The sequence below is a fragment of the Talpa occidentalis genome, unplaced genomic scaffold (genome assembly GCF_014898055.3).
Source record: "Talpa occidentalis isolate TD23 unplaced genomic scaffold, MPIMG_talOcc4v2.1 talOcc4.8, whole genome shotgun sequence".
Classification (NCBI taxonomy): domain Eukaryota; kingdom Metazoa; phylum Chordata; class Mammalia; order Eulipotyphla; family Talpidae; genus Talpa; species Talpa occidentalis.
This window is the reverse complement of record NW_023605194.1, coordinates 6,980,352-7,001,968: the sequence shown is the minus strand read 5'-3', so window position 1 is coordinate 7,001,968 and position 21,617 is coordinate 6,980,352. Positions and strand designations below refer to the sequence as shown.

Below are 21,617 nucleotides of genomic sequence, written 5' to 3'. Positions count from 1 at the left end.
TAGCTTGTTTTGAGTTTCTCACTGAATTATGAATTTCAATGTGAGAAGAAAACTTGTGATTTAAAAACATCAAGGTAAATTATTATAAGAAATAGGAGTGTGAGTGATAAATTTATATACTTTTTCAAAATATTCAAGCTTTGGGTAACAAATTAACAAAAATTATGGTTTATGTGTAGAGCAAACATGTTTAAGATTTTCTGTAGAATAGGACAGAAGTGTTGGTTTTTTCTCAACTTCTTAATGTTCTCTCAACTTTTCTTTCTAAGATGCCTGAAGAACCAAAGCTGACTATGGATGAGTCTTGTGATCTTGATGTTGAAAACGAAGAAGTCCTAACCTTGCAAGAAACTTTGGAAGCACTTAGCCTTTCTGAATACACTAGCACTTTCGAAAAGGAGAAGATTGATATGGAATCTCTGGTACTGATGATAGTTTGATTCATTGTGTTTAAAGTTGTTTTTCTTGTGTATAAAACTGAAAATTAAGGATGATTTTAACGGTCTTACATCTTAGTACATTACAGATAAGGCAGAATCTTAAATATTAAAAAAAATTGAAAAACACAGGATTTTTTCCCCCCCATAATCTGGGAATGCCTTTCTCTAAGTATGATGTGAAATACAGAAGTTATGAGAGAAAATTGCGTAGAAAAATATTCTATAAAAAAACACATCAAGGCCAGTTATAGATTAGGAAAGATACTTGGAACACACATTATAGACACAATATAGTACTTACTTCCTTAATATTCAAAGCTTCTATAAATTAATTACACAAAGACCATCAACATAACAGGAAAATAGGCAAAGAATACGAATGGTTGTTTTACAGAAGAAGTGATAACAAATAGCTTCTTATCATATGAAACTCTAAGAAAAATGAAATTAAAGTTGCAGTGAGGGTTTTTTTTTTTTTTGCCTATTCTGGCAGAATAAAAAGTTTGATAAGTTATGTGGTCATGCTCACGAAAAGCAGGCATTTCACACTGTATAAGTTGATGCAGCTTCTATGGAGGGCAACTTGGCAGCATCTTAAAATATAAAAAATATCTACTCTTTTCTCTAGCAATTTCATTGCTAGGAATATTTCCTATAATGAAATACATAAGTATATAAGGGCATACATGGCAGCATTGTTTGTAATAGCAAAACCATGGAAACAACTTCTGTGTTTCCTAGTAGGACCCTGATGAAATCATTTATGGAGTATCTTACAGCTATTGAATGAATGAGGCAGTTCAGAGATAATGAAATGGTCTTTAAGATATATTACTTGAAAAGAGGAAAGGTCAGCCCTGTTTTCACAGTAAGCTACAAGTCCACACTGGGCGATACTGCATCCACGAGATAGCTCTGGAAGGCGAGCCGCCAGTGGCTGCTGAGAGAACTGGGTGGTTGGCATGGAGTTGAGGGGAGAGTTCAGTGTGTATGACTATAGCTAATGAGTTTTGTACACATGCATGGATTTTTATTAAAAATTACAGAATGCTTTAGATATGGGAGGGCTAAGTCTTTACAGCTTAAATTAATGCATGATTTATTATTTTTTCATTTATGATTTAAAACAAAAAAATTAACTTAAAACATGGACTTGATCTTAGAGTACTTTAGAGGATGTGATTTCTTTTAATAATTTTCGTTAATCTTATACTAGGTTGATTTATTTAATATTCCTCTTTTTAAAGCTTATGTGTACAGTTGATGATCTGAAGGAAATGGGCATACCCCTGGGGCCCAGAAAGAAGATAGCCAATTTTGTGAAACATAAAGCAGCCAAACTGGTAAAGTTCATTTCTGTTCTTACAAGAAAACTGACTCATCTGTGACTTGATTGTTATGTTTGAATGTTTTTTGTTAATACCATGAGTACAGCTAATGTGCTCCCTGCCCAAGGCCACAGTAGTGGAGTTGGTGGAAGCACTACTTCTGCATCAGTCAAAACTGTATTAAATTCCAGTTAGGGTAACTGACACCTGGGTTTTTCCAGGGACAGAGAGAATTCCTGAGATAAAGGACTTTCACTTTTAAAATTGGTATTTGGGGATTTCTTAGTGCAAAAACTGGTCAGTCCCAGACAAATAGGTATATGAGTTGGCCATTCCCAGGCCAGCGACTTATTTATTACATATTTATGAGCAATTTGCTCAACTTAATATGTTCCTTAGATCCCTTTCTTTCTTTTTTTTTTTTAAAGATTTATTTATGCATACTAGAGCTGGAATGCAGAGGTGGGGGGAGGGGGCGGAGGTGGGGTGAGAGGATTCACCAGAGACAGAGTGGGGAACAGAACAGGCGGTCCACTTAAATACACCGCTGAGGGGATCAGCGGGCAAGACAGGAGAGGTCTGCTGTGCCATGTGGGTCACCTCCCTGGCTGGGGATTGAACTTGTGCTACAGTTGCTGCCAATCGCTTCATACTGCTGAGGCTTAATCCCTTGTACCACCAGGTAGGCCCCAGATCCCTTTATTTCTAAAATGGCAGTTATAATAACTTCTTTATGGGGTGAGAGTGAGGATAAAGTAATAGGTGAAGCTGGGCACCTAGTAAATGTTAGATTATTTTCTCAGTCTATCTAACCACTTAAAGAGATAAAACACACACACAAACACACACACACACCCCCCACCCCCCCCATCCCCCATTAAATATAACCAGAAAGCAGAAATTCTTAATATAAAACAAAGCAACCATAGCAGCAGCTAAGAAGCACTTGAAACAATTGGGGCCAGGGGAGCATTGTTGAGAAGCACTGCTGGAGGGCAGTGGTGCAGGAGAGCAATTCATGATGGGGTGTGTGTTTTAGAGAGTTTGCTCAGTTACATTGTGAAGAGGGAGTTGGAAGGCTGGAGGCTGTTAGAACTCATTTGGAGTAGTCATTCATAGTGACTCAGGAGAGATGATGGGCATAGTAGGTGGAACAACTTGGAAGACACTTTAGACATTGTTGATTGAAGGTGACAGAAATTAACAGTTGAGAAAAAACTTAGGCTGACGGGTTTAATTTCATTTTTCTGTATTTCCAAAGCTTATCTGATTTCAGTTTATAAAGAGTTCTTCACCTCATTTGAGCCTCTTAACAGCTCTGGGAGGTAGATCTTGACAGATTAGCCTCTAATAAGCTCAGTGTTTAAACCAAGACCAGGACAGAAGTGTGCTGGTGCCCTTTGTCCCAGGCTTCGTGCTCCACATGTGAGCACGTTACAGCACAGAAACAAGAAGCTGTTTTCAGGCCCTGTATCATGTCCTTGATGTTATTCTATAGTACCAGGAAAAAAAATAGAGAAAAGTTTTCTATAGTTCTTGAGAAATTTCTGGTAGGAACCTGTTTATATACTAAATGCTAGGATATATAAACTGTGACATTGTGAGAGTGTTTTGAAAGGAGTAAAGATCTACAAGTGATTTTATTTTTTAAATTCAAAAGTAATTGTTTCTGGATGAACCATAAACCTTCCCAGCCGTGTTGCTGTTGATCACTGTTTTTCACAGATAACAAGGTACTGCCAGATCAACAATAAGATAATATGAGGTATCCTGTGGATTTACTGTAACTGAAATAATGGGACCAGAATTAACCAGTTATTTTATAATATAAGCAGGCCAAATATTTGTGGCTTGAGTGCTTTTCCCCCCCTTTTTAAAACAATCTTAGTGATTTTCATTTGCAGAGGAATACCTTTTAACCTGAGAATATTGATAGGTACATATGTGTATGTTGGTTCACTTTGTTTTAAAATTACTGCATGTGGGGCCTCCCCGGTGGCGCAGCGGTTGAGCGCTGGGTTGCAAAGCTGCCCGCGGCCTCTGCGGCGCCGGTTCGATCCCCGGCTGCTCCCCGGCCACCAGAGGAGGATCCCACATGGTACGCAGACCTCTCCTGCCACCCGCTGCTCCCCTCAGCAGTGTACTTCAGTCCTTCTGCCTGCTCTGCTCCCCACCCTGGCTCTGGTGAATTCTCTCACCCTCTCGTGCTTCTGACTGTACCCAGTGCATGTATAAACAAAACAAACAAACAAATATAATAAATAAATAAAAACATGCCTCTATAAAAAAAAAAATAAAATAAAATTACTGCATGTGTCTAGGAGAAACAAGACAGCAGTTTGCTTGGGATAGTTTTTGATCTCTTTAGATAGCTGTCTTAACATTTTAGAATGTTCTATAAGTATAAAAGAAGGGAATTCTAATTGAATTCCTTTAAGAACTCTAGACGTGTTCTTCATTTTCAGTTGTAGGTTTAATCTTGTGTTTCCTTTAAAGGACAGAGATAAGCAAACCTTTCAAAAACATCAGTGGTGGAATTAGTTCCAAGCTGCCTGGCTTGGAAAAGTTTTCTTTTTCTGCATTGCCTAGTGAATTAAACAGTGACAGTTGTTACCTGAATTCCTAGTATTTAGAATTCACTGTGGTTGGCCAGCTGTTATATTTTGCGCTGTTGATAATTTTTAAAGAGACTTCCTTGACATTGACAGCCTGGGAAATTGACAGCCATTGACAGTCATTAACAGCCTGGGAAATGAGTGCACCTGTGCTTGTGGGCGTAGACAGATCCACCCAAGACAGTTGTCCACATCCCCTGACCTTGCTGCTGTATCGGAGGGTGCTTACAAACTTGTGTTACTGCGGAGAACCCCTTCTTCTACAGATGCTTCCAAAGCTTTTGCTTATTATTTATGGAAGTTCATAAATCTTAAGTGTTCAGTGGAATAAGTTTTGACAATTTTTGCACCAATGTAATTACTTGCCTAAAACAAGAAATAGAATGTTTCTCTCCCTCAGATAGTTCCCTCATGTTTCTTTCTAGTCAGCTCCTGCCGCCACTTGGCTGTAGCTTGTAGGCAGTGTGCTCCCTGGATTTCAATCAATTTGACCCATTCTAAAGTTCATATGAGTGGAGTTAACACAGTATTCCTTTGGTTGTGACTTCTTTTGCTGAAAATAATGTCTTTGAGATTCATCCAATTGTTACATCCTCTGCATTTGTTCCTTTTATTTCTGAGAGATGATCCCATCGTGTCACTATACCACAGTGCATTTATCTGTTCTTCCCCCAAAACTTTTTTTTTAAAAGATTTATTTATTTTTATACAAGAACTGGGGTACAGGCCAGAGGCACAGGAGGGTGAGAGGATTCACCAGAGACAGAGTCGGGAGCAGAACAAGAAGACACTGCTGAAGGGATCAGCGGGCACGACAGGAGAGGTCTGCCGTGCCATGTGGGTATATCCTTAGCTGTCCGGGAATCAAACCTGTGCTGCAGAGGCTGCAGAGAGCTTCACAGCACTGTGTTCAACCCGCTGCGCCACCGGGGTGGGGGTGGGGGCCCAAAAGTACTTTTTTTTTTTTTAAGATTTATTTATTTGTTTGTTTGTTTGTTTGTTTATTTATTTATTTATACAAGCACTGGGTACAGTCAAAGCGCGGGAGGGTGAGAGAATTCACCAGAGCCAGAGCGGGGAGCAGAGCAGGCAGAAGGACCGAAGTACACTGCTGAGGGGAGCAGCGGGCGGCAGGAGAGGTCTGAGCGCCGTGTGGGACCCTCCTCTGGTGGCCGGGGAGCAGCTGGGTATCGAACTGGCGCTGCAGAGGCTGCAGGCAGCTTCGCAACCCAGTGCTCAACTGCTGCGCCACCGGGGAGGCCCCCAAAAGTACTTTTAAGGAGATTGTCAGTGGCTCCATTTAACAGCGGGTGCACACATGTTGAAGAGCGCTCTCCTAAGTCACATATCTTTGTAGGAAGTGTCTATTTTACATTTATATAGTACTCCTACACTGTCTGTCTCAAGTTGAGATCATAAAGGAAGAAGTTGGCATTCTTTTACCTGATGTTAAAATCTTAAATTATATAGAAAAGTAGAATGAACGGTATGATGACAGTCAATATTTAATGTAATTGTTTTATTGTATTTTTTCTTTGCCTTTGATGTTTTTTGGATAGAAATTTTAAAATAGAGACATCATGACATTTCTTCCCAACATGTGTAATATATTTCTGTAAACAGGACCTTTGTCTAATAGCCACCATGCTGTTATTGTACCTACGAAGCGAATCCTTCGTTCACAGTGAGATAGTGTGTTTCATAGTGATAGATGGTAACTAAAGTTTTCTTCCAGGTTGTGTTATAAAATGTTGGTATTCACAGGAACAGAGAAAAGTAGCATCAGAAAAGAAAGCAGTGGTGGGCGCTGTGATCAAAGGACAAGAGGAAAGTGCTCAGAGAGCTCAGGAGCTGGCGCCTCTGCCCTCAGAAGCTGATGCATGCAAGAGGAAGCTCCCCGTCGGCGCATATGTTTCTTCCGTGCATGTCGATTATGAGTCTTTTGAGGTCGGGACTGGACAGGTGGGTTTACATGTTCACAAGGGCTGCATGTTTTATTTTTGGAATCACGTATCTTCATTTATTGGATTGGTTTTTAAGTTTTTTAAGTATTCAGCATTTACAAGGGGGTTAGAGAAAACTGATTTTTTCTTAATAAAATTCCTATGCTTTCATGCTGTTCAAAATAAGGGATTGAACATGTACCCAAAATGTCATTTAACTTGAAATTGTTATTTCAGTTTTTCATTCACTAAGAGTTGTACATTAATCTCTTATAGCCATTAACAACAGAAAATTATAGTCATGAGAAAATGATGTTTAGGATGTACTTAAATAGCTGACATAAACTTGCTGCATCCAGTGCTCCAGTTCTTCCCTTGGGGGAAATTCCCTTAAGTTGACCAAGTATCAATAGAAAGAGCACTGTGCTTAGAATTAAAAGTTCTTGTTCTGCCACTGGCTGGCTGTATGCTCTCGGGGAAGTGATGTCACATGACTGAGCTTCACTGTCTGCAGAGGCAGGAGCCTGGTGCCTGCATCACCTGCGCCACCTGGCGGGCCCTGCAAGCTCTGGATTGTGCCATTCGTTGTTCATCGTAGCACACTACGATGACAAAGACACAGAGCCTGCAGCTGGGCAAAAGTGAAAGAACTTTGTAAACTGTAGAGTGCAGCGCAGACTTAGGTGCTTTCTTTTACTCTAAGCAGCTCTTGGTGAGCTGAGAGGCTATATGCAAACTTCTCCCAGAAAGGCCTCTTGGGACAAATAATTTTTTTTTTTTTAAGATTTATTTATTCATTTACACAAGAACCTGGGTACAGGCCAGATGCGCAGTAGGGTGAGAGGATTCACCAGAGACAGAGTGGGGAACAGAACAGGCAGACTGACGAAATACACTGCTGAGGCGGGCAGCGGGCTCGACTGGAGAGGTCTGCCGCACCATGTGCGGCCCTCACCAGCCGGCCGGGATCGAACTGGCGCTGCAGAGGCTGCGGACAGCTTCACAGTGCAGCGCTCAACCACCTGCGCCACCAGGGGAGGCCCGGGACAAATAATTTTTCTAAGCAATAGAAACTTGTCTTGGCAAATGAGGATGGTCATTACAGTAGGAGTCACAGTTGTTGAAAACGTAACATGTGCTACTGCCTGTGCTCAGCACTTTCGTGGATTAGGTACTTTTTCTTTTTTTTTTAAAGATTTATTTATTTATACATACAAGAACTGAGTTGTAAGCCAGAGGTGCGGGAGGTGAGAGGATTCACCAGAGAGAGTGGGGAGCAGAACAGGAAAATATACTGAAATACACTGCTGAGGGGACCAGCGGGCACAGGAGAGGTCTGCTGTGCCATGTGAGTCAGCTCCCTGGCCAGCCTGTGATCGAACTTGTGTTGCCCCGGCCGCAACAGTCTGACAACAACAGCCTGGCAGCGCTGTCTTTAATCCCTGCGCCACCAGGGAGGCCTGTAGGTTCTTTTTCAACCACGTTGTGAACTTGGCATTGTTATGACCCCCATTTTATTGATGAGAAAATTGAGACCAAAGCAGAAGGTGAAAATTTGCTCATGAGGGGGCCTCCCCAGTGGCGCAGCCCGCTCAACTGGGCCTCCCCAGTTGAGCGCTGGGTTGCAAAGCTGCCCGCAGCCTCGCCAGTTCGCTCCCCGGCCGCTGGGCGAGGGTCCCACATGGTGCGCAAACCTCTCCTGCCGCCCACCCACAGCTCCCCTCAGCAGTGTACTTCGTCATTCTGCCTGCTCTGCTGTCCCCTCTGGCTCTGGTGAATTCTCTCACCCTCCCGTGCTTCTGACTGTACACAGTGCTAGTATAAATAAATAAATGTATCTTAAAAAAAAAAAAAAAGATTCCAGGTGTCATCAAAAGCTTTAAAAAAAATTTTGCTCTTGAGCACACCATAAGGAGTGGAACCAGGGTTCAAAATCAGGCAGTTTGAGTCTAAAGTATGCAGTTTTAACCACATTTGGGACTATTATAAATTTAATATTTATTGCATTCTGTATGATGCTGTGCAATTAAAAAAGGATAATTGGGGTGTAATAGTCTCTAAATATTGTATTTATTTTTTTTTTAGATTTATTTATTTGTGCTTACAAGAGCTGGAGTACAGTCCAGAAATGCAGGGGGGTGAGAGGATTCACCAGAGACAGAGTGGGAAACAGAACAGGCAGACTGACTGAAATACACTGCTGAGGGGAGCAGCGGGCGAGACAGGAGAGGTCTGCCTCACCATGTGGATTGCTCCCTGGTTGGCCGGGGATAGAATTCGTGCAGCAGAGGCTGCGGATTGCTTCATAGTGCGGTGCTTAACCTCTTGCGCCACCAGGGAGGCCCTGTTATTTTTTTTAAGATTTTATTTATTTATGCATACGAGAACTGGGGTATAGGTCAGAGGCACGGGAGGGTAAGAGAATTCACTAGAGACAGAGTGGGGAGCAGAACAGGCAGATGGACCGAAGACACTGCTGAGGGGAGTAGCAGGCAAGGCAGGAAAGGTCTGCCGTGCCATGTGGGTTTCCCCCTGGCCGGCCGGGGATCGAACCCGCACTGCAGAGGCTGTGGACAGCTTCACAGTGCAGCGCTCAACCCGCTGCGCCACAGGGGAGACCCTCTAAATATTTTAAAGAGAAACTTTTTAACCCCCTTAAACCAGCAATACTGTCCATGACATTGGCTGTAAGGGTAAGAAGTGTCTTGAGGGGTATCATCTGTGTTGTTTAATTAAGTGCAGTTATAGGAGCTTTTGAATTTTGTATTGTGTAATATTGGAATGATCATCTTTAATTGTTGTTTGATTCTTCCTAGGTTTCTGTTGTGTACAACTCCTTAGACTTTGAACCGGAGATTTTCTTTGCCTTGGGATCCCCAATTGGTATGTTTCTCACTGTCCGGGGAGTGGATAGAATAGAGGAGAACTACAGGCTTCCTACCTGTAAAGGATTCTTCAATATTTATCATCCAGTGAGTGAACTGAATTTACTTCCACCTGCCCTCTTTTTCCTAATAGATTCTCAGGTTCTTATTCTTTAGGAATTAGAACTGATCTTGATTTTGTATTGAAGATGTTGTGTCTGTTCTGTCTTAGTAGAGTTTGGTACTATCCAGTAAACCTCTGCCATAAAACTTCTGTTCAAGGAAATAATTCTTTTGTTTTGCTTTCTGCAAAGTAATTTTTACCCACAGACTCGAAGGTCTTCTTAAAATGACCAATGTTTTTAATAAGTCATGGGAAAATAAGTCATAGAAAATTAAAATCTGTGGTTTGCCAGTTATCTTTTTTCTCACCCGGCTAACACATATAGCTAAAAATAAAGCTCCTTTTCATACATGTCCAATTATTCTCTTTAAAGCTTGATCCAGTGGCATATAGATTAGAACCTATGATTGTTCCAGATTTGGACCTGAAACCAGTTCTCATTCCACATCACAAAGGCAGAAAAAGACTTCATTTAGGTAAAAGGCAAATACTATAAAAAAATTTTTCTTTCCTGTCATTTTGTAATCAGTCATTTGTGATGGATTAATCCTTTCTGTCATTTGTAATGAATTATGAAAATTTTAACACTAAATCCTTTCTGACTGAATTCATGTTATTTAAAATCTTACTATGTTGAGAACTTGTTTAGTAAATATTTGGAGGTGTTGTAAAGAAGTTATTTCCTTTTTCTTGATAACTTCATTTTCAGTAACATTCTAATTGCTAAAATAATTAGGAGTGGGGAGATCAGTAGTAAAGTGATAAGATACATAGATTTTGGAAGAGTTTGGTTGTAACATTTGTAATTGGGAAGCAGAGTAACATTTGAACTCATGACCAAATCATTAAGAAATAAATTTGTTGCTGTCTGAGTCAATTGAGCTGTTATCTCTCTGCTAAATAGACAAACTTTCTCTATTGAAAAAAATCATTGAACATAGTGGGTCAATAGTAATTCCAAGTGAGTTTTCATTTTCTCTTATGCCTTTTAGTGGTGTCTATTACTTAGCTGTGCGTTTTAGAGCTTGAGTGGAAGGGATGGAGTGTAAAAGGAGAAGATTAGGGAAACTGTCCTTACTGTCTCACTCTTACAGAGAATATTTTCTTGGGAAAATAGTCATCTTCATATATTGATCTTGTGGACTTGTTTTTTTAACTTACAGTAAAAATAACACTTGAATTTGCATATTGTTTTTGAACTTTGCCCATGGAGGTTATAGGTATGGTTAAATCAAGTTTGGTTGTTAAAAGACAGGTTTAGACTCCTCAAAACACTCTAGATGTTGAGGGTGTTCTCAGATGAGAAACTTGGTACATTTGACACTTTAGAGAGAAATGGTTTCTTACCTGTCTGAGGATACTGTTAGCTTTTGTTTCAGTTTTGTAGTGCAGGATTTTATCCAGTGACCTATAACTTGATATGTCCTCTCTATCTCTCTAGAATTGAAAGAAAGTCTCTCTCGTATGGGATCTGATCTGAAACAGGGTTTAATCAGCTCTCTGAAAAGTGCTTGGCAGACATTGAATGAGTTTGCCCGTGCTCATACCTCTTCCACTCAGTTGCAAGAAGAATTGGAGAAGGTAGCCAATCAAATCAAAGAAGAGGAAGAAAAGCAAATGGTTGAAGGTAAATTTGACATTTGAGGCATTTTCCAGTTCAGGTGTTGCTGGCGACCATAACATTATTTAATAATGAATCTTGCTTTTCCGTTCATGTCTTCTTTGTTAATTGTAAAGGCTCTTCCTGTAAAGGGTAGTCTATTATGATATACTGTACTTCAAAATATATGTCGTCCTTTTATTTTATTTTTTTTAAGATTTATTTATTTATACAAGCACTGGGGTACAGGCCAGAGGTGTGGGAGGGTGAGAGAATTCACCAGAGACAGAGCAAGGAGCAGAACAGTCAGATGGACCGAAAACACTGCTGAGGGGAGCAGCAGGTGAGGCAGGAGAGGTCTTTGCGCCATGTGGGTCTCTCCCTGGCCAGCCAGGAATTGAACCTGTGCTGCAGAGGCTGTGGACAGCTTCACAGCGCTGCGCTCAATCCGCTGCGCCACCTGTGAGGCCCATGTCTTCCTTTTTAAATAGATTTTCTCCTCTGGTGGCAATCTTAAGTTTTTGTTGTGATTCTTTTTTTTTTTTTTTTTTAGAGGCATGCTTTTATTTATTTGTTTGCTGGTTTGTTTGTTTGTTCTGTTCATACATGCACTGGGTACAGTCAGAAGCGCGGGAGGGTGAGAGAATTCACCAGAGCCAGAGCGGGGAGCAGAGCAGGCAGAAGGACGGCAGGAGAGGTCTGCGCGCCATGTGGGACCCCCCTCCGGTGGCCGGGGAGCAGCCGGGGATCGAACCGGCGCCGCAGAGGCCGCGCGCAGCTTCGCAACCCAGCGCTCAACCGCTGCGCCACCGGGGAGGCCCTTTGTTGTGATTCTTAAGGCCAGACTGGAGTATTGGGTTGGGAACTAAGTCCGTGTCTTTGGGCACCGGAAGTACTGCTCTCAGCGGTTCCCGCCACGAGGCTGCAGTCCCGGGGCGCCGTAGACTCTCCATGCAGTGTCAGGTCACTGTGCCGTGGCGGTTTTTACTTTCTCAGATTCTAATTCTATTTCCTTTTTTTCTGCAATGCTCTCTCACCCCCTTTCTTCAAAACTTCTGTCAGCTCGTTGGCTCTCTCTCCTCTCTCGGGTAACCAGCCTTTTTCCCCCGGCTCTTTGGAGGATGGGGATGAGCCTGGTAGCTCTCCAGGTCGCCGCGTGTGTCCAGCGTATTCTCATTGAGCCCAGAAAGTCAGCTAAAGTCAAAGGATAATGACTAAGTGGTTGACTTTGATATTGAAATGATTAAATTCTAGCAGAAAAGATTGTTGAAAGTCCAGATTTTTCCAAGGATGAGGACTACTTAGGAAAGGTTGGAATGCTAAATGGAGGCCGCCGAATTGACTACGTTCTTCAAGAAAAGCCAATAGAGAGTTTCAATGAATATCTTTTCGCTCTTCAGAGTCACTTATGCTATTGGTAAGTGTTTTCATCTTTGATAACAGTCCTGTGGTCTGTAGGTGCTAGCCCATTCTGCAGCTTTAGGGCGACTCTGCTGCCATCGTTATTATAGGATATTAGTTTGAAGGCCCATATTTTCAAAATCTGTATTTTTCTCCCACAAGGTGGCAGCATATCATCTGCCTTTGGCCAAAAAGCCTCTGAACTTGCACGTTGTTTTGGAGGCTGCCTTTCACAGAAAGCAGTGGTAGGGTCTTTGGAAAGCCATCCTTTCACATGGCCCCATCAGGTCAGCAAGGAGCGCTGCAGCAGGGTGCTCTTGGAGCCTGTCTGTGCCTGTCCACTTTTAAGGACGGCTCTGAGATGACTGTACTCGCCTTTCTTAGGTCGAGTTAACACAAAAGATGTGCTTTCTGCCTTTGTCTCTAGAGGTTGATTTCTACTAATTGTCTCATAAGTAAATATTCTTTTTTTTTTGGATAGGGAATCTGAAGATACTGCCCTGTTACTACTTAAAGAAATCTATCGAACAATGAATATTACTCCAGAACAGCCCCAGCATTAATTGAACATCAGTTCCACTGTGAGTTGATCTTTATTGTATGTGTCAGTTTGAGTATGTCATTCTTAAGTCTGTTTCAGGGACTTGATGTTGACTATAATTTTCTCTTGTTTCCTCTCTACAGTTTCTTTAAAAAAAAAAAAAGTCAAAATAGAGACACTAAAGGGAATTGGTCTGCAGTCTTTATTTCTGACTTGTTACAATTTTCTTTCTAATTTTGCATAGAATTGGAGTTCTTTTATTTTCAGTTTTGTTTTTTTTAAATAGGTTCCCAGAAATATTAGTGAGGAATTCCTTTGCTTGTAGGTAACAGAATCCAACTCACAATACCTCAGACACATAGAGGTTTTTTTTCCGCATGTACCAGAAGGACTTGTTTGATGAATGACGCCTTCAGACACGCAGGCCATTTGCGTCTCTTCACCGGCACGCTGGCCTTGCTGCCTCGCGGTTACAAGGGGCTTCCATAGTCCGGGCGTCGTGTCTGCATTCCCGGGGAAAGGCCAATGTCAGTTAGATCTACCCCTTTTAATACAGGAAAGCAGAAGCTTTAATCACATCACATAATTTAGCCACCATTGTTGGGTTTTAGGTGATTCTGCAGCTTTTCACTGTTATAAATAATCCTGAACTGTCGTGTACCTGCTGTTTACACATTTCTTACCCGTGTTTGGGAATGACTCCTAGAAGCAGCCTTGGTAGATCTAAGAATCCTGCACATTTTAAATGGCTTTTGAGCTATACTTATTGCTGATTTGTTTTTCAAAAAGATTGCTCCATTTTCATATTTCCTCCACCTTTGTTGGTAGTGGGTTTTACTATTTTAAAAAATGTTCCCAGTTGATACTCAGAAATTGCTGTATCATTGTTTTATGTTACATTTCCATTACTGTGAAATTGAGTATTTTTGGTGCATTTTACTGGCTGCTTGTATTTCTTCTTACGCTAATTGTTCTGAAACATTTGCATTTTTCTGGCAATGTGGGGTAGAATATTTCTTTTTCTTATTGATTTGTAATTATGATATTTAAGGATATTAACATTTTGTCATTGCAACTGTTTTTCATTTGACATTTGCCTTTTTTTTTGCTTATACTTTGAATTTTGAAGAGTGGTAGGTGAGTTGGAGAGTATGTTTTAAAAATATGTAACCAGTCTTTTAAGATTAATTATTACATTTATTTTATTTCAGTTCTTTTTTTTTCCCCTGAATTTCATTTCAGTTCTTATGTGACTTTTATTTGACTGTACAGTTTAGGAAGATGATATAGAGAAGGATTTAATTTTTTTCTTAAGTAGCTAATCTTTTTTTGTGCCATATATTGAATAATGTCCCCTTTTGTCATTGGCTGGTTGTTTTTAATCACATACTGTTATTTGACATTTTTTAATTGTATACCCAATATTTGTTTTCTAGGTTTTCTGACGTCTCTTCCTTTGACTTGTTTATCTGTCTCCCATAATTTACTGATTCCAAATCTTACTTTCCACATATTAACATCTTTAAATTTGGAAAGCCTTTAAAATCAGCTGTTGGTTGAAATTGAAGTTTTTCTAGAGTTTGCATTTTTTCTGCTGGCCACCAGGGGGCTCTACCTGCTGGAGTCTGCTTTCTCTGCTAGAGCTTTTCTTGAACTGCGCTCAGCCTGTGTGCCCAGACCACATCTGTGGATGGGGGTAGAGGGGCGAGTTCAAACACTGGGGAAATGTTTTCCCATTGTCGCGCAGGTAGACAGACTCTTTGCCATTCCTTCTGCGGTAAGAGTCGTTAGGCTCTAGCCATTCAGTGTCCCCACTTTTTGTGAGGGTCCCTGTCCCCTTTCACTCCCTACCCTGGACATCTTTTCTTTTCATGGTACATAAAATAATGGTGCATTTTACAGTTGATCGTGTAGATTCAGAAATGTGGTGTTTTAATAATTGTGGCTTTAGAGTTTTTAAAATCTGGCAGTGTGAGTTCTTAATGTGCTAGTCTTAGCTATTTTTTCAAATGAATTTTGAAATGATTTAAGTGCCCCTGATGCTTCCTCTCTACAAGGCAAAGCAGACGGAATGAACCCAAACAGTAGCAGTCCTAGGGTTGCCGTCATCTAATAATGAAAAACTGAGACCCTTTCTTTTCACACATGATTTGTTCACTGTAATTGTCTTATTCTTATATGTGGTTGTAAAATTTAGGCAAGAATTTAAGTTCTTAGTACTGTACTAATACTATAAAATAATCAACTTAATATATTAATAATTTCTTTATATTATATGTATGGTTTATTCAGCGTGGATCAATTTATATATATAAATATTACATCTTTGTAATGTTTATATTCTTTAGTTTTTCTTTAAAAAGCCTCAGTTTAACCCGACAGATAATTCATGTGGTATTTTGTCTTTTACTTTCTGTGCTTATTCTGTTATGAAAATTATGCTAGTTAATCATATTGAAGGTTCCCTGCTGCATTTTCTACCAGATCCTTCAAAGACCTGTCTGAGGATCCGTGCCCCGGGGTGCTCTGGGGAAGCAGTTTATATGCATTTGTTCAGTAAAACTGAGCTTTGGACAGTGTGTTCTTTTACTTCAGGAAGGGACAACAATGCGTTTCTATCTTGTTAATCAGTATGTTTGTAAAGTTCACCCAAGATTCTTTTTTTCTTTTAAAGACTTTTTGTCTTTACAGAAAGTCCCAGTATAATTTGCATTGCTGAGAAAATCCTCAAAGGACATTCCCAATTTGTTCCTGTGATGAATGACAGAAAAGTGATTCTTTCGTTGCCAGTTACTCAGATGCAACTCTCAGATGTAGGAATTCATGTAAAAGACAACACACATTACAAAGAGACAATGAGAAAAAATCAGTAGCTCATTTGGAGACACTACAGATGAGAAAGTGTAATAATTAAGTGATATAATTAAAATTTCCTCAGATCCTTTTAGTTGTTCAGTTTTCAAAATAATGTGTGATATCAATGAAGAAATATTTGTAGCATGCACTTGTTTCTGTTTCTTAAACTATTGTCGATGGGCTATGAAACTGACATTTTTTATTAATGTAGTATGTTCATTTTATGCAAGTATGGACTTCTTGAGAAACTATAGTTTTTTGATTTAAAAAATTATGTTCTGCTTTCAATGTGAATTACAGTTCTGAGCTGCTCTAATGTGGGATCATTTGTTGAGAGGAAGTAGCAAAGATCACTTACATTCCAAGCTGAATGTGAGGTTTTAATGATGCCTTCCAGGCTGTTCTGAGAGCATAGTTGTGGGCAGAAGTGAAATGCTCCTACTTCACAGAAGTCCTGCGAAGTGATCACCCATCGTGTCTGTTTCCACAAGGAGGAGGAAACAAACAAGAGGTTTTCCATTTTGCATCCGAGGTAGCTGATATGCTTGCCTTGTTGCTAAAGTTATAACTAATGTGAGAACCAAAGTAGAGTTTTTTGGGTTTTTTTTTTTTTGCTTTGTATTTCACTTATACCAAAGTATTGAAAGTATGAAATGTATTACTTCTCAATTCTAAATCTACTTTATAAAAAGACTGTTCTGTACCATTTCAGTTTGTTTTACTGTAACTTCAAATTATCTAAATATTTTCCTAATACTACTTGAGAATGCTGATTTTCATTCTTTGTTATGCAGTAGAAACATTTTGCACTGTTTACATAGTTCTCATGGAACATAGACCTTTTTAAAAGCAACATACAATACACATTTTCTGTGTATCTGTTCTAATTAGTATGAATAAAACAATAACATCAATGCATTTTTTAAAGCAGCAAACCTCTGTATTTCTTGTCTTCTTTAAAAGTATTCCTGTGAGTTCAGTGTTTGTTGACTCTTGGTTGTGAGCACCTGCTCGTAGTTAACACACAACTGCAGCACTGTTCCCGTGGCACCACACGATAGGAGAGCTTTAGCACTGCAGTGACTCTAGACGGCACATATTGCAGCCGAGGACATGACACCACTGCCTTTCCAGGCTGCTGAGCAGCAGGCATGGCTGCAGCACAGTTTACAGACTTGCCTTTGGCCCTGATTACCCTGTGCCAGCACCACTGTTTCTCCTTAACTTCCTTCCACGTTACGTCCCTAAACTGATGAAATGAAGATGACGGCTATTTATGTATATTCTAATAAAATCCAGTTTGATTTTTCAGTTTAACACCAATGTTGTCTGCTGTATTATTCAGCCCAGGTCTTCAGAGAATTGGGCAGAAAAGGAACACTTGAGCCAAAGTCCATAAAAGAAACTGGTACCAGTTGAGTTTCAGAAATCCTGAAATTTTAATACTTGAGGAAACAAATTAGAATTTTTTGTTACTCTGCCTGTGGACATGTTTTGACAACGCACTTCAATTTCTTAAAAAAAAAAACAAAAAAAAAACAAAAGTTCTAAACAGCGACTAGGTCTCCTGAGGCAGAGTCCATTTATTACCGCCTGGTTCACCATTGTGGCCCTGCTGAGCACGCATTGTCGCTTAGTAAGGTTCTTTCCAAATATTTGTTATTGAATAAAAGAACTTTAAAAGTCGTAAGCACATGGGAGAAGCCTTGGAAGACCAGATCAGTGCTTTGCACATTTTTAAAATGCAGCAGCGCCCTTTTCAAGATGAAAGCTCTCACCAGAGTTCAGTATATAAACTAGTGAGACCACATGGTCCTAGAGGTGACGTGCTGCTTCTGCTTGTCTTGTATGAACACCAGGGCTGCCTTGCACAACAGACAGGAATACCCCTACCCATTCTAAACAAGGGAAAGTAACCAGCCCGTCTTTCGTTAGGTTGGCAAGTTGGGTTTCAGAGTGCTGGCCCCGAAGAGGGTTCACTGCCCTTGAGATGACACATCTGCCTGGACCAAAGACAGCCACTGAAGATGGAACTAGACGCCCGACTCGTGATGAGGTGGACAGCACCCAGAAGCAAGAGGTGCTCGGTGCTCAGTCTGTTGCAGCTCTGGATCCAAATTTGAGTAGTCATGTTTTAGCCGAAAGCAACCCATCCAACTTCCACTTTCTGAATTTGTTCCTCAGTCTCCAAAACATGGCCAAAGTCCCATCCTTGGGAAGACGTTTGAGAACTTTGCCTCAGGTCTCCTGTCAGGTGACCGCATATTAAGCTGGTTCTTGTCTCCAAAGCTGGCGGTAGGGATTTTGGCCTGAGTGCCATTGGAAGGGGGCCCATGTGTGGCAACAAGAGCATAACTGCTGGTAAAGCCTGGCCTTACCCCTTTCCAGGAATAGCTCATCCTCGAAACCACAGGACTTCACCTAGGCTAGTGCCCTCTTTTTCCCCAAATGAGAATCAAGTCTCTAGTTACTCTGAAAAGCTTTTAGATACAGTTTGGGACTAGAATTAAAAAGTGTTAGTCAAGGCATCAGCATCAAACTGGTGAGGACAGCCTAGGCCCGGTAAGTCAGTGTGGTGGTTCCCAAGAGGAAATTATTTTCCAAATAGGACAGATTATATTTCTTGAATCCATCAGTAAGTTGAGTATAAAACTATAGAGTGTGATTATAATAGAAGGAAACTACACAGGTTTATATACTTTTTTAAAAAAGAATTGTTAGGGGGAAAAGGATGTTCTAAAGCTAATTCCATACAGGCTTTGTGGACCCCACCCCCACTCCAGACCAAAGCCATCAGGACATTGGGAAAGACAAATCCCATCACCACCAAAGGGAGGGTGGCTGGGACCTGAGGGTGGGGTTAAGCAGCCAGGTTTGGTATAAAACCAGACACGTGGGCTTTGGGGGATTCCCTTTTTGGCTCTCTGCCAGCTCGCAGCGTCCGGCCAGCCCTGAGAGTGCCTTTGGGTTTCCAGGTCGGCGGATCGGGTAGGACGCATTAAAGACTTTATTTCCCTATTTTCTCCCTGAGTTGTACATTTCTTCATTTCCCTTTCCCTTGTAAATAAACCTTTTATGAACCTTTTGTGTGTGCCTGTAGTGGAGTATTCATAAGTCCCTTTTAAGCGTGCGGGTGGGGACCCACAGCCAGGCAACCCGTTTTTATATCGGGGCTGCTCCGTAACAGTTTGATTTATTTATGCATATGAGAACTGCAGTACAGGCCAGAGGTGTGGGGGGAGTTGGTGCGAGGACTCACCAGAGACAGAGCAGGGAACAGAACAGGCAGACTGACTGAAACACACTGCTGAGGGGAGCAATGGGCAAGACAGGAGAGGTCTGCTGTGCCGTGTGGGTAGCTCCCTGGCCAGGGATCGAACTTATGCTGCAGTGGCTGCAGACAGCTTCATAGTGCTGAGTCTTAACCCCTTAACATAGAACATGGACATGAGGAAATTAACAGGCTGGTCGTGACGGGCTGGTCGTATGTTGGAAAAGGGTCTGACTGTAGCGTCCTGGCGATCAGGACTGTCCCAGAGAGTCTAGGGTGATTGGTCATGGTTTGTTATTGACTGTTCAGGTTTTTAGGTCGAGGCATCTAACTCTCCTAGTGCTGTTAGTGTTTGTGAAACAATATTCTGGTGGTGACTTTGCCATCTGGGAAGAGTATGGATTGAACTGCAAATACTGAGTATTTTGGTTTTGCTCCAAGTTAAATTTCTCCCTGTAACTTCCTAAATTGGCTTCTGGTTTAGTCTGAGTCAGTTCCCCTAGGCTGGTCCCTGAAGACCATTTAATAGAATTCAGTTCCTTTAGAGCAGAGGTGCTGACGTGGTATTCCTCCCATGAGCCGCCACTGCTAAGCACTGGATGGGCTGCAGCTGACTTATCTCTCTGACACTTTTGTAATTTATGTCACCTCTCAATCAAGGTGCCTTAAAATTTGATAGTGTAATACTCTGGTGCCCACCTGCTTTTATTTGTGCCCAGCCTACCTCTCAGCTGTGGGAATGTCCCATAGATTGCAAGATTCCCTCCTGCTGTTAGCCGATTCACTGGTAAGCACTGGATGAATTTTTTTTTTTAAGATTTATTTATGCATACAAGAGCTGGGGTACAGGCCAGATGTGGGGGTGGGGGGTGGGTGTGTATGTGAGAAAGGATTCACGAGAGACAGAGTGGGGAGCAGAACTGGCAGACTGAGTGAAATACACTGCTGAGGGAGCAGTGGGTGAGACAGGAGAGTAGCTCCCTGGCCGGCTGGGGATCGAACTCATGGTGCGGAGGCTTTGGATTGCTTCATAGTGCAGTGCTTAACCCTTTGTGCCACCAGGGAGGCCCACACTGGATGAACTTTTATGATGGGCTGTCACCTGCCTTACCTCCTTGACATTTTTATATTTTCAATAGGTCCCTCCCCCTCCAACTCCTTGGTAAAGTTTTTCTTGCTTTTGGTCAGTTTCTCTCATAAAATTCCTCAGCCTCACCAAGTTGTAAGACATAAATGAAAATATAAGAAATGCACACAGGTGCACTAGACACACAGGAAGCACCAGAAATGCTACTGTCCTGCTACAGGCGCTCGGGTTCAAGGGGACCCGGGCCTTTGTTGAGATGTAGAAGAAACCCTCCACACTCTGGGTTCTGCTCAGGCTGAACGAATGACCAGATCAGTATAGATGGCTTCATAAAGGAAAAAATAGCAAAGACATGGGAGAATTTGCCTGGTTGTACATTCTAAAGAGTAATGGAGTGGACCGGGAATATTTATCCTGAGTTTTGAGACTGAGTGACACAGAGAATAGGAGACGTCATATGACCACTAGTTCTCATACCAAGGGGAAAAGAAGCCAACTGAGCATATTGAGATTGTCCCTCTATCCCTCCCTTTCCCAAGTCAGTGTTGTCAACATCTGAGTCAGTAGAGCTGTGGTCTTTAGATGACTATGAATTTATCATGACTTCTATTGCCTGGGTCCTGGGGAGTTTTAGTCTCTGTAAAACGACAATAGTTTGTTAACAGAAAATGATACTCTATCTCAACTGATGTCAAATATATTGAGTTTTGAATTGGTGATCTCGAGTCGCAGTAAGTCTCCAGAAGAAACACATAAAGATTAGGGTTTCCAAGTCCTTGGGTGTCTCTTGTTGAACACATGCTGCTTATATGCAGAGAATTAAATCTAGTTTGCTGGCTGGATTTTAGAGTCAGGTCTGCTGCTGCTTGCTTTGGTGCTGCAAAAACAACATCAGTCTGCTTCTTGGCATATCTTAAAGTTCTGGAAGTTTCTCTTGGATTGCTAGAGTGATCGTATGTGGTAAACTGGAATTAACTTGCCATTTGCCAAGCCCTAAGGGAAATAAATATTTAAAGAAGTTTTTATTCTACAGATGTTGCTTAGCTTTGCATAGTGCAGGTCCTAACCATCTTAAAAGTGGTCACTTTTTATTTTTATGTCTAGAATTAAGTTTCTTCACACATCCTTTCTTTAGTTATGGAAGAAACTACACAGATTTGTTTATGATGAATTTTTAGCAACTTAATATGAAAAGGATAGGTAATTCATTAAAAAGAAATCTAAAACACTGGAAATAAAATGTTCATTTTGATTATCTCAAAAATACAAATCAGCGTAAAAAGAGCTTTTTAAAAATATTGCTTACGATGAAAATTTTAAAAAGATGGGGAAAAACTTCTTTTCCAAAAAATAATTTGGTGTAATCTGTACCAAGAGCCTTGAAATGGTGTGTACCTTTTAATCCAGCAATATCGCTTTCAAAAGCAGAACCTTAAAAAATGACCAAGATTTATATACACTCATGGAAATGAGAGTAAAAACCTGAAAATGAATGTTCATTGTAGTGAAGTGAAATAAGGTCGTAAGTGTGGGAATAAGTTGGAGAG

At 41.0% G+C, this 21,617-nt stretch overlaps 1 protein-coding gene across 2 annotated transcripts in view; it reads left to right on the top strand.

Moving 5' to 3' along the window:
* SEC23IP (SEC23 interacting protein) overlaps nt 1-17,136 on the top strand; it is a 37,954-nt gene extending 20,818 nt beyond the window's left edge. Inside the window, exons 11-19 of one of the 2 annotated variants that reach the window (XM_037495756.2) lie at nt 270-422; nt 1,688-1,783; nt 6,148-6,345; nt 9,143-9,298; nt 9,688-9,790; nt 10,756-10,941; nt 12,169-12,331; nt 12,797-12,896; nt 15,548-17,136. In XM_037495756.2, coding sequence (XP_037351653.1) covers nt 270-422; nt 1,688-1,783; nt 6,148-6,345; nt 9,143-9,298; nt 9,688-9,790; nt 10,756-10,941; nt 12,169-12,331; nt 12,797-12,878 — 1,137 coding nt within the window. In that variant the 3' untranslated portion in view covers nt 12,879-12,896; nt 15,548-17,136. The remainder of the gene's footprint in view (nt 1-269; nt 423-1,687; nt 1,784-6,147; nt 6,346-9,142; nt 9,299-9,687; nt 9,791-10,755; nt 10,942-12,168; nt 12,332-12,796; nt 12,897-15,547) is intronic. The other variant, XM_054689979.1, reaches the window with a different exon arrangement.
* Nucleotides 17,137-21,617: the final 4,481 nt, after the last annotated feature.